Source organism: Triticum aestivum, chromosome 5A (genome assembly GCF_018294505.1).
Source record: "Triticum aestivum cultivar Chinese Spring chromosome 5A, IWGSC CS RefSeq v2.1, whole genome shotgun sequence".
NCBI classification, from domain to species: Eukaryota; Viridiplantae; Streptophyta; class Magnoliopsida; order Poales; family Poaceae; genus Triticum; species Triticum aestivum.
The window spans coordinates 548095178-548108335 of NC_057806.1; the positions used below are offsets into that span (position 1 = coordinate 548095178).

At 43.4% G+C, this 13158-nt stretch overlaps 2 protein-coding genes across 3 annotated transcripts; one reads left to right on the top strand and one right to left on the bottom strand.

Moving 5' to 3' along the window:
* Window positions 1-3016: 3016 nt before the first annotated feature.
* On the top strand, window positions 3017-6266 carry LOC123104668 (PRKR-interacting protein 1 homolog). Of its 2 annotated transcripts, none has more exons than XM_044526550.1 (3): window positions 3017-3294; window positions 4043-4353; window positions 5657-6266. In XM_044526550.1, the coding sequence occupies exons 2-3, from the start codon at window positions 4069-4071 to the stop codon at window positions 5963-5965; spliced, it is 594 nt and encodes a 197-aa protein (XP_044382485.1). In that variant the 5' UTR covers window positions 3017-3294; window positions 4043-4068; the 3' UTR covers window positions 5966-6266. The 2 variants fall into 2 exon arrangements, with proteins under 2 accessions (XP_044382485.1, XP_044382486.1); XM_044526551.1 differs by having other exon boundaries at window positions 3037-3294; window positions 4039-4353.
* A 2871-nt stretch (window positions 6267-9137) lies between these two features.
* LOC123104670 (protein CWC15 homolog) lies at window positions 9138-11947 on the bottom strand. The gene is made up of 7 exons (XM_044526552.1): window positions 11679-11947; window positions 10575-10681; window positions 10386-10427; window positions 10200-10284; window positions 9737-9827; window positions 9538-9644; window positions 9138-9438 (listed from the first exon to the last, which is right to left on the bottom strand). The coding sequence occupies exons 1-7, from the start codon at window positions 11807-11809 to the stop codon at window positions 9315-9317; spliced, it is 687 nt and encodes a 228-aa protein (XP_044382487.1). The 5' UTR covers window positions 11810-11947; the 3' UTR covers window positions 9138-9314.
* Between the last annotated feature and the right edge of the window lie 1211 nt (window positions 11948-13158).

A 13158-nucleotide genomic window follows, 5' to 3' on the forward strand; every position in this document is an offset into this window, starting at 1 on the left:
GGGAGGGGGGGGGTGGAGCGCCAGGAAGCGGCGGCGGAAGGCGGAGGACGAACGGACGGCGCGGAGGAAGGTGCGGCAGGCGAGGGCGGCGCGGACGAGGCTCGGTAGGGAAGGGAGACGGAGGAAGATCTCGCGGAGGAGATCATCAGCTATAGCGGTGATGGCGGTGGTGGTAGCCGCCGGGCCATACTTCGCCGGCGCCAGCGACGCAGAAGGTGGCTCTAGCTGCGAGGCCATGGCTGTCGATGTCGAGCGGCGTCCGGCAACGGATTTTCATCTTGGACGAACGCCGGCAGAAGCACTGTTGATACAGACGGGTCGTTGAAATCGGAACCGATACAAACTCTTTTGTTGGTTGAAACCTATACAAAGAGCATCTCCAATGGTTTCATAACCGTAAAATAACCTAAACATTTTACATTATGGAACGAAGGGAGTACGATTTAAAAATGAAAGTATGTAAAATAATTGTGGTTTAAAGATTGAATAAAAAAAAAAGCTCTCCAACGGTTCCTATACGCGTAATTTTTTTACGTGATACTACATAATCTCCACAAAAAACCCTCCACCTATGGAGCGAAGATCTTCCAGTAAACTTTGATATCGTGCACATCTTCAAAGGCGTCCATAAAAAAGGAAGGTTTGTATTGTCCTCTAGGGGTTTCGTGAAACTCAATGTTGACGCATTTTTTGACTATCACATGCTGAAGGGCAGGATGGGGGCAATCTTACCAGACGACAAAGGTAGGTTTATTGCAGGAGGAAATGAAAAGATCGACCATTGCATGGATGTTCTGATGGTAGAAGCTTTAGCTCTCAAATTTAAACTAACATTAGCGCAAAGGGCGGGGTACAATCGATTAATCATCAACTCAGATAATCTGGATGTGATTGAGACCATGCAGGACGGAGGACAATCTACGGGTTTGGCGGCCGCAATTTTCAATGACTGCTTTTCACTATGCATATGATTTTATCATGACTAGATTCAAACATTGTAATAGAGCTAGACGCAAATAAAGTAACACATGAACTTGCTAGATTAGCTAGATTTTCTTTAACTTCGAATTGGCTTGAGGAGCCTTTAAATGAAATTGTAATTCGATGTACTAATTATGTCTAATGAATAAAGTTTCGTTTTAAATAAAAAAACTTTGATATGATGCAACCGCTGAAGTTTAAGGGCGCCTTTAAGTTCGTGTTCATCCCTGCCTCATCCCACCACCACCCCCACCGACGTCGGTCGGAGGAACCGGGCACGTCCACCCACACCGCCCCGCCGACTAGGTGTCTGTCCAAAGACCGGCTGCGCCTCCCCACACCACCCTGTCGTTGTTTGGATGTACCGGTTGCAGCCCCAACGAACCGCCCAGCCGCCTCCCGCACCGGCCCAACTGCCCACCCCCTTTCCCCGCGTGCACTGTCGCGCAACCACGGATTATTGTTGCGCCCCCACACACGCCATCTCCGACCAAGCACTGTGTTGGTGCTACTCCATCCCGTTGCTGCCTCCACCTACACTCGCTGGTCGGACATTGAAGACCCCTAACGCCGCCTCCTAGGCTCCAACGAGCAACCACCACAAGCAACACCCGCTGTAATCGACTGTGTCTCCAATGAGCCCCCCCCCGGCATGCATGTTCCATTTGTATGCTTGTTAAATGGGAAACAGAAAAAAAAAATACTACCTCCAATCCATAACAAGTGTCGCATTTTTGAACTAACCCCAGTTCAAGTTGTGGCACTTACTTTGGATTGGAGGGAGTAGATTTTAGGGGAAGAAGTTTACGGGAACCGAGAAAATACATCACGAGACAACTTCTCTAAATTATGTGTACATTTTATGAGGAGTTTTTTACATAAACTGTTGGAGATGCTAGTAATATGGAGCGTACTTTCCCTCGAAGGCCCCTCGGGGTAAACTTCTGTGCTGGCTTCTTCTTCTCCTGCTCGACCTGTAGCCTAGGCAAAACTAGCCCTTTTCCCATCTTCTCGCTCATATGGATTTGCCCAAGCAACAACAAAAAGAACATAAATTAGAAATTTAGAACTGAATCTGCCCTCACACCCCCCCTACCACCTCATGGATGACCAAAATAGCAAAATCAGATGATGTTTTTTCATGCATTAGGGCATCTTCAATGGCATACCTTAAATCAGACACTAACGTCCATGGACGCGTCTGCGAACACTGATACAAAAGCCGGTCATCCAACCTTGTGCACCAAATGTCCGCCTCTATTTTCTTTTCTCTATGTCCGCAACACTCAAAATAACTATAGATATATAGCATAAATAATTCTTCAAGCAGTGCAAATATTCAAATGCAACAATAGTTCAAATATAAATATTACAATCCAGACATCAAGTTGTCAAATAAAATAATTCAAGTTGCACATTTTTACTCGTTCATTATCGATAGATGAGGGCTCATGTTCGGCGCCTTAAGCACTAAGTTTCTCAACTGGCGCTCATGCGCCTCCTTGCGTGGGCCGACCCAACACACCCGAATTCCTTGATTTGGGAAAAGGTTCACAAATTTTAAAAATCATGAATTTGAAAAAAAATGTGGATTTGGGAAAGATTCGCCATTTTTTTAAAAAAAATCGTGAATTGGAAAAACTTCTTGGATTTGAAAAAAGTTCATGAATTGGGAAAAAGTTCATGAATTTGAAAAAAATAATAATTTCAAAAATGTTCACAAATTTTAGAAAAGTTCATGTATTTGAAAAGGAAAAACAAAACCCAACCTGAAAAACCCAGAGAAAACCGCCTAAAAAAGGGTGAAACCTTCTAGAAGGTTCCTGAAACCGGTGTAAAGAAACCTACATGGGCCGGGCCATATAGCATCTATTGTCTACGAGTTAGCTGGCGCGGGGGGTCTGGAAGAGGAGATAAAGAAGTAACTGGGCCGAGCCCAAATGTGAAGAGGGGAGGAGTGTGCGTCATTTGGCAGAAACGGGCACTCGTGCCCTGGCACGGCCCAATTGTAAACGTCCCGGGCCATTTGGCTACCTTTGATTCTGGCTCTCCGCCCCTGCCTCCTCTTTCCTGTTGGTTGGGTCCTCCTATCCGTCGTCCTCCAACCAGCCGCCGCCCGTCGCCCTCCTCCACGCCCCCACCGGCGGGCCTCCGCCGCGTTCCCCACCGCGTCCACATCTTGAGCTCATCGATCCCATCCCGTCCGCGGCGGTGACCAGCTGCAGCCTCCTCCTCCCAGGGGCCGCGCCTCTCTCTGCTCAGCTGCACTGGACTGGGCAGGGGATCCATTCAGCCTGATTTATCTTCTCGGCGGTACGAAAGCCCTAACACTCTATGATTCTTTTCTCTCCGGGTTGCTTCAGGCCATCCCTCAGGTGGTGGCGGCCTGACCTGACTGCTCTGATAGAAGCTCGTTTTCTTTCTGAATAAGTAGTTTAGGAATCCCTCAGGCCTTGCGCTTCTCATTTAGCCAGCATGTGAACTTGAATCAAGTTGAATTAGGGATGCTTTGCCTGGTTAATGTGATGCCTCTCCTCTCTAATTGTGCACCACGCTGCAAATCTTGTGCTTGCTGGATGCAATTGCAGTTATAAATTAGTAGAAACCAGGGATCTTGAATTTCATTGCCACATATAGTTTACTTCTAGTCCAGATGTAACAAGGCTCAGGGGACAGATAGGTAGGGTCACATCTTAGGTACATTAGGAGAGGGTACCTGCTTCATCTGCGTTGGACATGGTCCATGTCTTAATGTGTATTTGCTGGCTGTACTAGCCAGAACAAATTATTCCATTTTTCACGAGGTTGGAGGATGGAAACGTATTAGTTGTTACTGTACACTCATTTGATACTTAGATTTTGTTATGTTCAGTACATTGCTCCCTCCCAGTCATCAATCTATTCTTGCTATTTCCAGGTCCATTATGGCATCTGTTATCTTCTGTAGCCCCCAAAGACAACTAGGAATTTCAATTGCATAAAAGAACATGTCCCACATAAACTTTGAAGTGAAAATTCCTATCCTTAGCTCATGCTTTAACACTCTGTTCTATCTAGGCAGATCCACAGGTGGAGCTAGTATCAACAATGTCAGATCCTGGTAAGGATGGCAATATGCAGCAGCTAGTCCCAATGGCACCACCACCGGCAAGGGCTTCTGGTGGTGAACTAGTGGCAAAGGCTGCTGTTGGTGACAGTGGAAAGCAGCTGGTGCTGGTGGAGGGTGGAGGAAAGAGCTCAGGAGGGGTCAAGCTACGGGAGGATGTGGAGGACATAGAGGTGAAGCTGAAGCGCATCATGGACAATGTCCCTGTCCGTGCCAGCAACACCTCTGGGTCCTCTGCTGGTTCTGGCTCTGGCGACTTCCACCAGGTACTCTTTCTCTCTCCCACCCTCGTACAAGTGGAGAATTCAGCTAAAATGAGTGTCAGGGTGAACCATTTTTTTCTTTTCCTTATTATGCGGATAGGACTCACACATAACTCTACATTATGGCTATGATGAGATTTATTTGTCAATTAGCACTTGAGTAGATGGTTCAATGTTTTGGTGAAGTTGCCATTTTATTGAACTTTGTCTTAAAGGAAATTTTGGGTCTATGGTTCATCTGAACATGAATTATTGATTCTAAATAGTTCTGGTGTCTATATAGGAAGAAAACACATTGTGCTTGCGTTAAAAAATGCATTTACAGAAGTCCCTTTACCTGTCGATGTTCTTAAGAATACTGACAGTAGAAAACACTTGAGTAAATTTTGTGTATGCTGTTATGCAGTTGACTATACCAAAACAATAAGACGCTTAAAATTTGCTCGATTCATGAATCTCTAGAATGCAAGTTGCTGTGGATATTAAGGTAACATCATTGAATATAAATGAAAAGAATATGTTTTGCTGCATCACTTAATCAAATGGGAGGTTAAAAGGCTGACGAATGACCACTGTTTGATAAAATGTGAAGGTCTATTAAGTTATGATGTGATATAAGAGAAGGGATCAGATACAAGATCTTTGTATTTGTGGCTTAGCTGCGATCATAGGCACCATCACATGATAATCAGAAGTTCCAGTGGCTTATGAGTGCTGCAATAGAACGGAGGCCAGATCGAATTGCTATCAGCCTACCAGGAGAAGATTTAGTGTTTTGCCACTTATAACTCTTCATTTGAGTTATTAAAATGAAGTACTGCTGTTGGCTTGTGGGCACGATCCTAGCTTAACTTTAGAACTGCTATTGACTTGTGTGTGGGTTCAGATTGATGCATACAATCACCGTCAGTAACTGGGTGGGACAAAGGTTATCATAGTGGAGATTGTGTTGCTGAGACTGTACACAAGTTCATTCAAATTCTGCTTTCTTTGAGAATTGTGATAATAATAAATTCAAGTCATATTTTGTCCATGTTTCTTCACCAGTATTCTTGGGTAACATGAGAGCAGCGGAAAATCATGATGTTTGTATTTGGTTCCTCCTGTTCCAGCATTCACAGAGCTAGAGCAAACTTTTTCTTGATGTGTTCTCAACTAATTTACTAGTTTTTTGTATGTACAAATCTAGCTAGCTCCAGTTTTCTCAAGTTTCATGACATGGATAGTTTTGAGAACTTGAATGGAAACACACTGGTAGTTAATAATCTGATGGTTTAACTAACTGTAAGCACTCTTGTTTTGACAGTATCGGCAAATGAGGAGAAGGGAACAGGACCGTATAACGAGGATGGAGACTGATTACGAAAAGAGGAAGCAGGTGGCCGAGTTCAATCTGCGGAGGGACGAAAGGCTGAAAGCAGCCGAGGAGCGAACATCCAAGAAGCGCCTGAAGCGCCAAAAGAAGAAGCAGCGTAAGAATGAAAAGCGGGCCAAACCAAGCGGTGGTGGCGAGGAACCCAATAGCGAAGCAGTGCCTAAGCAGGTGGAGGAGTCAGACGATGACGATGAGGGTTCGGATTACGAGGGCGACGACAAGTTTAAGCAACGCAAATGAAGTTGCTGTTATACTGTAGACCGCCATTCCTGGATATTACTTTTCATCACTAGGAGGATTCTGGATGATGAGGAAGACTGGGGCCATGAACTAACATCGGGTGCCTAATAGAGACTCAGAAACATACATGCTAGATTGGGGGCATTGGGCGCCCAGTTAGTTTGTTTCGGAAACGCTTGTCTGCTGTAAGATGGCAACCGGATGCCGGTGGGTGCGCATTCTCCTGGACGGTAGATGGGGACCGGCGGGCGGATGGCGCATTGGTTTCTTGTTATGAATATTATGTACCTTTTCCTGCTGACATGCCATGCCTGAAACTTAGTGTTGAGGCTCCTTTTTCTCATCACCTAATGTTTCTTTTTTCGTAGTTAGTCTGTGAAACATAATGTATGAACTCAATCGCGTAATGTTTCTTTCTCCCACCTTATGTTTCTTTTTGGAATCACAACTCAATCCTGTGAGCATCAGATGAATTGCACCAGCTGTGACTTTGGTGGGTTTCGTTTATTTTGACTCAGATTTTATGTAAGCAGAAGAAATACTCTCGTTTCTTGCCGTGCTTTGGTCAACATGTTGGTTATTATTTAACTTGCTTGGTGTTGTAATGGAAACCTCCCATCTTGGTTATCTTTGAAGGTTATTAGCATCTGAAGAACTTCACCCAATTACCTCAAATGACGGAACTTTTTCTCCAAAAAATAAATAATGAGCACTCACCGAACCTCCCTGTTCCATTATCATTAATTAATACAGTACCAAACATCTAGCAAGCATAATCCCTCTTATATTACTCCCTCCGTTCCTAAATATAAGTTTTTTTAGAGATTCGAATAAGGACTAAATATGAAGCAAATTGAGTCAATCTACACTCTAAACTACGTCTATATACATCCATCTGTAATTCATATTAAAATCTCTAAAAAGACTTGTATTTAAGAACAGAGGGAGTACATGATAGAATCCAAACGTAGCTTTTACAAGTTGGCACAAACACAGAGCAAAAGAACATCACCATCAACCATCATAATTAGTAAAACCATTAACTAATCATCGTTAAGAAAATAAAACAAAGACTAAAATTTCATCGTCTTCATCACACGCATGGATGGTTCACAGGGACAAAACCAACATCCCACCGCCCTTCATTGCTCCAGCATATATCATAGAGGATAATATGGGTCTTGGCATTTCTAATCCCAGCAGATACTCTGCCAAACAAAGGCGGCCCGGTCTGTTCAAAAGGCTAACAGCCGCTCCTGGATGTTCAACAGGGAGCAAACACTAACTGCACTTGTGTAGAGTGATTTTACTTAGTTTCTTTGTGATGCGGTTAACATTATGCGACTAATCTAAACAAAAATTAATTGTATAACAACTACAGGAGCAGTCAAACTGCTGTTCTGCCTTCGGAACGGGGTTAGAGTATCACCATCGTGTGCATTCATTTCATCCTAATTTGATCTATGGACAATACGGCCCAATCTCTTCAGGGACAGGGTTGATTGCACCATATGAATGCAGCAGCAAGAACGGGTGCAACGAAATAGTGCAACCGGAGCAGCAAGTATTCTTTCAGTTTGATTTGCAGGCAGGCAGCTGAAGATGGTAGGCGGACCAGGAAAGAACAGGATCAACTGCATTTGATAACAAGCGACTGTCTCAATCAACAAGAACAACAGAATTAACAGCACCTCGATCTTGATCTTGGTCCAACACGAATTAATACACGCAGAATCAACTCAACACAATGAAAAGAGGAAATTAATATTACCCTAGCCTCTCGACCAAACCCATAGTGGAGTGGGCATGGACAGTGGAGAGCTAGGAGTGGTGGATTTCCGAGCAGCACAACGACTCCAATGCCATGGGAAACAAAGGCGGGCAACCTGCCATTTTGCTCACATGAAATCCCACAACTTCAGTCTAGTCTAATCAGAAATTAACCAACTAACCAAGTGTCCAACAAACCAAAAAATAAATGGAAAGAAAAACATGATCAGGAGGAGCGACAAAGTAGTACGTAGTAGATAGCAATAACCTGAGCATAACAACCGACGAAATTGAAAAAAACAGCAGATAACTTCAGCCATGGTAACAAAAACAGATCTCAATCACAGGACAACAGGAAAACTGCAGAGCAAGGAGGACAACTTACTAATGCAAACAAAGAGAATATGTCCACCTAGACCTAGCCTCACTCACCAGCCCCAAGGTAATTAAGTAGCCAGCAACAGTGTGAAGAACCAGGAGTGATGGGTCTCCGAGCAGCACAACGACCCAGATGCCATGAGAAACTGAGGCATAAGGTAACCTGCCATTTTCCTCGGCTAAAACTCTTAACTACTTCTACACTAATCACAAATCAGGCAGTAACCAGACAGCAAGAAACAAATCAAGAACATAACTTCGATTGCAGGCTCACGTAAGACCTTTTTCCCCTTAGGGGGCAGCACGCAAATAGAAGTTCAATTTGCGTGTAACAAAAGAAAAATCCAAAGTAGAACAGAGAAAATGTTATAAGGAAAATATGCTACCTACTTCATTTGAATTTGATAACAAGCAACATTACCTCAACATCAATCGACAAAATCAAGACAGCAGATTCTGCAAAAGTAAGAATACAGCAGATGCAACCATGCAAGCAGAACTCACTCGGCAATTAAACAAGGAGAGAAAATAAATGTTATCCTTAGCCCCTCCCAACCAGCCATGGAAAAAGTGGCCAGCCAACAATGGAGAACCAGGATGTCAACCTCCAAGCAGTACAACGACTCCAATGCCATGAGAAACAGAGGCAAAGGGTAACCTGCCAATTTGCTCGGCTAAACTCTCACTGGCAATCAAATAGAGAAGGAACCTTGGCTGCTAATTCAGTTAAAATCATTTTCCCAAGAGAAGGCCGACCAGAAAATTGGTGTTTCAAGCACTAAATGAATTCAGCTAAAAACATAAGCATTTTCCAAGACACTGCTGGGCGGTCACACAAACTGAGAGTACACCACAAATATGCATATTTTCCAGGTCAAAGTGGGTCTGAAAGAATTCAAATACTCCCTCCGTCCCATATTAACTGTCACTGAAATAGATACATCTGTTTAAGCGACAATTAATATGGGACGGAGAGAGTAGTAAATACTAACAGAAAGATCCTGAGGTCACGGCAAAGCATCAGTAAAACACAAGCAGTGGGTTCTTTTCTTTACTCTTAGGAACAGGGTAAACATATCACCGTACAGGTAACATATATGTTACAGTTATGTCGTACAAATTGATCTTCAGAATTCAGAAACATCACAGGCTCCTCTTCCAGCATGCATACAGTCCAGACAACATAAAGCATAAAGCAGCATCATTTCATGTACCTATGCAGAAACTTGCGGTGAAAATCACTTCTGATGGTGTCGTTGATGAACCGTTTCGGTGTCTTAGTCTCTCCACGAGCTTGGTTCTTGAATACAACATCATCATCCCACCTGCGACAACACACATATATGAACAGGATTAAGCTCAGGATAAAGCATGGCAGCATTCTTTCGTTAAAAACAAGGGCACCAAGGCATCACTGTCTTAACCTTCTCTTCACATTGAAGGAGCCAGAGTTATTCATATTGATCAGTGGGTTTCCTCGCATCAGCTCAGCCTCCTTCATCTTGGCCTCTTCTTCTGCTTGCTGACGCTCCTGCAGCAAACAGACGGGACTTCACATTAATTCTCTAAACCTAAAGAAGAAGAGCACCTCAAAATGATAATACAGCGAAGAAAACAACAAACCTTTCTAAACCTGTCCTCAGCTCTTTCTTTTTTAATCCTTTCGAGCTCTGCCATGAGTGCCTCAGTGTCATCGTCATCGTCGTCATCATCGCTGAATAAAAGTTTCAATTTGATGAGTAAGACATAGAATAAGTTGAGATAATCAGCTGAACTACAAATCTGGGCCCAGATAAACAGCTCTGTCCCAAAAAAATATCGGGACAATTGCTGCATTATTCTTTTTTGCTATTTTACCACATGTATTGTTGTAAACATAAACATATCACACCCAATAACAAAGTTTATGCTAGATAACTAACACATATTGAACAGTTTCAGCCGGCCCAAGTCCACAATACAATTTATTCATGCAGTTAGAAGATGTATCAGTTAATCCCATCCATGCAAGTGCAAACAGCAAGTAGAGTCTGGTCAGCATTTTGAACAGGTGTGATTGATAAGAGCAAGAACTAACTACACAGACCTTTCATCATCACTTTTGAGCTCCACGTCAGAGTCATCTGCATCAATTTCACGTGGAACTATCTTATCCTCATCCCGTTTTGAACCTGTGAATGTGGTTACCAGAAGAACAAAGTAAATCATTATGCTGCCTTGAAAATAAACAACATTAAACAGACTTTGCTAAAGCTTTAAGGTTATCACCAACCTTCTAAGAGCAGGCTCGAACTTTTTCGTCGGTCCCTCTCATCTGCGAGAAAAAAGAGGTTGAACTAATCAATCATGACTCACAGGTACAAGGAAACAACGAAAGACAAACATCACGGAAGAAAGGATATGTCAAAGCACTATTTGCACAAAATGACAAAGAAAGCATAGATGGGCCCAGAGGTATTACCAACATAGGACTTATCCTTGGATGAGAAGTGCTTGCGCTCACGCTCCTCAAGTTCGTCCCTGAGATTCCTCTTCTGTACCTCCTCTTGAGTTTGCTGGCCCTCTTTTCTGCACACAAGAGGGGGCGAGTATTGAGAGGAAGATAGTAAGAAAAAATATATATAAACTATCAGCTAATATCATTCATGGTTGACAGGGGCAAGAAATAAATTATTAATCGTGTGAAGCCTGATGCAACAGTTCGGCCATATAGTGTTAGTTACTGACTATGGTTAAGAAGGGGAGCCTTGGCGCAGCGGTAAAGCTGTTGCCTATGAGGTCATGGGTCGAATCCTGGAAACAGCCTCTTGCAGAAACGCAAGGAAAGGCTCGGATCCTTCCCCTAACCCTGCGCAAGCGGGAGCTACGTGCACCGGGCTGCCCTTTTTACTGATTATGGTTAACTAATAAACCTACCCCACGATGAGGAACATATGAAGCATGATAAGCCATTTGCTTCCGGATTCACTCTCTTGATGGAGCCTGCCGGAGCAGACAAAATAGGTGTTTGTTGTATGTAGGATGAACATTGCGAACAGCTACATTTTGTTCGACTATCCCAGGTTAGTGCACGTAAACAGACTCGCTCACGTTACTACATATATGTTGGTTGACAACTACAGTAACTAATTGTGTCGGTCGTTGCAGCAAACAGGTACTACCTACCTGGGTTTATTGGGTTGGAATTGACCTGATCCAGGTGACCCCTAACACCAACCAAACCAAACCAAACGGCAGGTGGTGCATCCATCCATTCACACGCGATTAGCGGCAGGGCCCAATTCAGGCCCCAAACAACAGATGCAGAAGCACTACACACATCGCTGGCGGTACACGAGGTTGCTAGCGACGTCGCCAGCAATCCTACGGTGCGGAGATCTGGAGAGCATGTCTCCGAGGCCGACGAACCCTAGCACCCTTTCCCCGGCCCCAATCCCAACGACGGACGGCGTGGGCGCGGAACCAGACGAGGCGGGCGATTCGAACCACGAGCGAGGGCGCGGAATCGGAATCGGGATCGGAGCGCGGGTAGGGGAAGACGATTGTTGAATTTGAAGTTGCCTACCTGGGCTTGAGGGAGGTGTGGGCGGCGAGGTCGCGGGACGAGTACTTCCCGGAGGGACCGAAGATGCGCGTGCCCCCCTGCTCGTTCCCGCCCTTGGCCGGCGCCCACGTCGGCCGCGCCGCCGTCGTCATCCTTCAACCGGGGGATTGCTTTGCTCTGCTCTGCTTTGGTTTGGAGGATTATTGCGGAGAGGACCCTCCAGAAGCGCCTTTTTGTTTTTGTTTGTTTTGACCGGGCCAGGCCAGACCAGGATGTGGTAGCGCGATGCGTGCTGGGCTACAAACTGGATGGACGGTGGCCTCATGGTCTTCATTAGTTACCACCAGCCCTTAAAACGGATAATTGTCTCAACAAAAAAAGACGCTTTGCCAAAAAAACACGAATATTATATTAAAAATACTTTTTTAGGGGAAAACTTCGGATCTTTGCATGGCAGTACAAAAAAACCAGAAGTAACAAAATTTCATTCAGGTCCGTAGACCACCTAAAGACGACTAAATTTTGACTAGGATTTGAAACTTTTGGAGTTTATTGAATATTATAATGAGGGGTAATAAAAGTACTTTCCCTAATATTTATTTTGGAACTTATTTGGACTTTTATATTTAAAACAAATCCAACTCAAAAATAAAATCAAAGGAGATAATGTAATCTGAACGCTTCAATAAAAAGTTGGAAATTATTTAAATATTATTTGGTTATTTATCTTATGTAAAACCATTTTTGGGGGAACTATTTAATATCCTAAATTAACTTTTAGGTAATTGTTTTAAATTTCAAAATGGATTATATAACAATATTATTTGCATTTTATTTTATATTTGATGCAAATATTACTCCTAAGCTGTAAATATTATATAAGGTTTATGTGAATTTTCTAGTATTTTTGTTTGAAGAGTTTTGTCATTTTAACTACCAAAAACATTTTCTATATATTACTATATTAGTATCTTTTTACTAATATTGCTATATTATACTTTTACTATATTTCATTAGGCAATTACTATATTACTCCATCCGTTCCTTTATGTCGGACCAAGGCAGCATATCTGCATGCGGCGGTCAAATCAGTGGAGGCTCACGCTAATTGATTTCTAATGCTAAACTAATATCAGGGGTAGTATTGTCCCTGTCCCGGAGGCTTCAAAAAATGCTGCCTTGGTCACCGAGCTGGAAATAATGCACCTAACATAAAGGAACGGAGGGAGTAGTAGCCATATATTGTTGTCCAGTTGGGCTGCACAATGCCCAGTGCAGCAATAGACGATATTGTTGTGAATAATTAGCATATAGTATTAATTAGAAGGAAAGTCTCCTCTTGTCTAACAGTGTGTGTGGTTTTCTATAGCAACCGACGCATCTCCTTTTCTCAACCGTCGTGACTTTTAGCCTATGAGGTTCATGTAAAGACGCCTCCTACTTGCTACTCTATCAACACAAAGATCAGTGGATCATTTTTCACTCAAACACGTTATCAAGC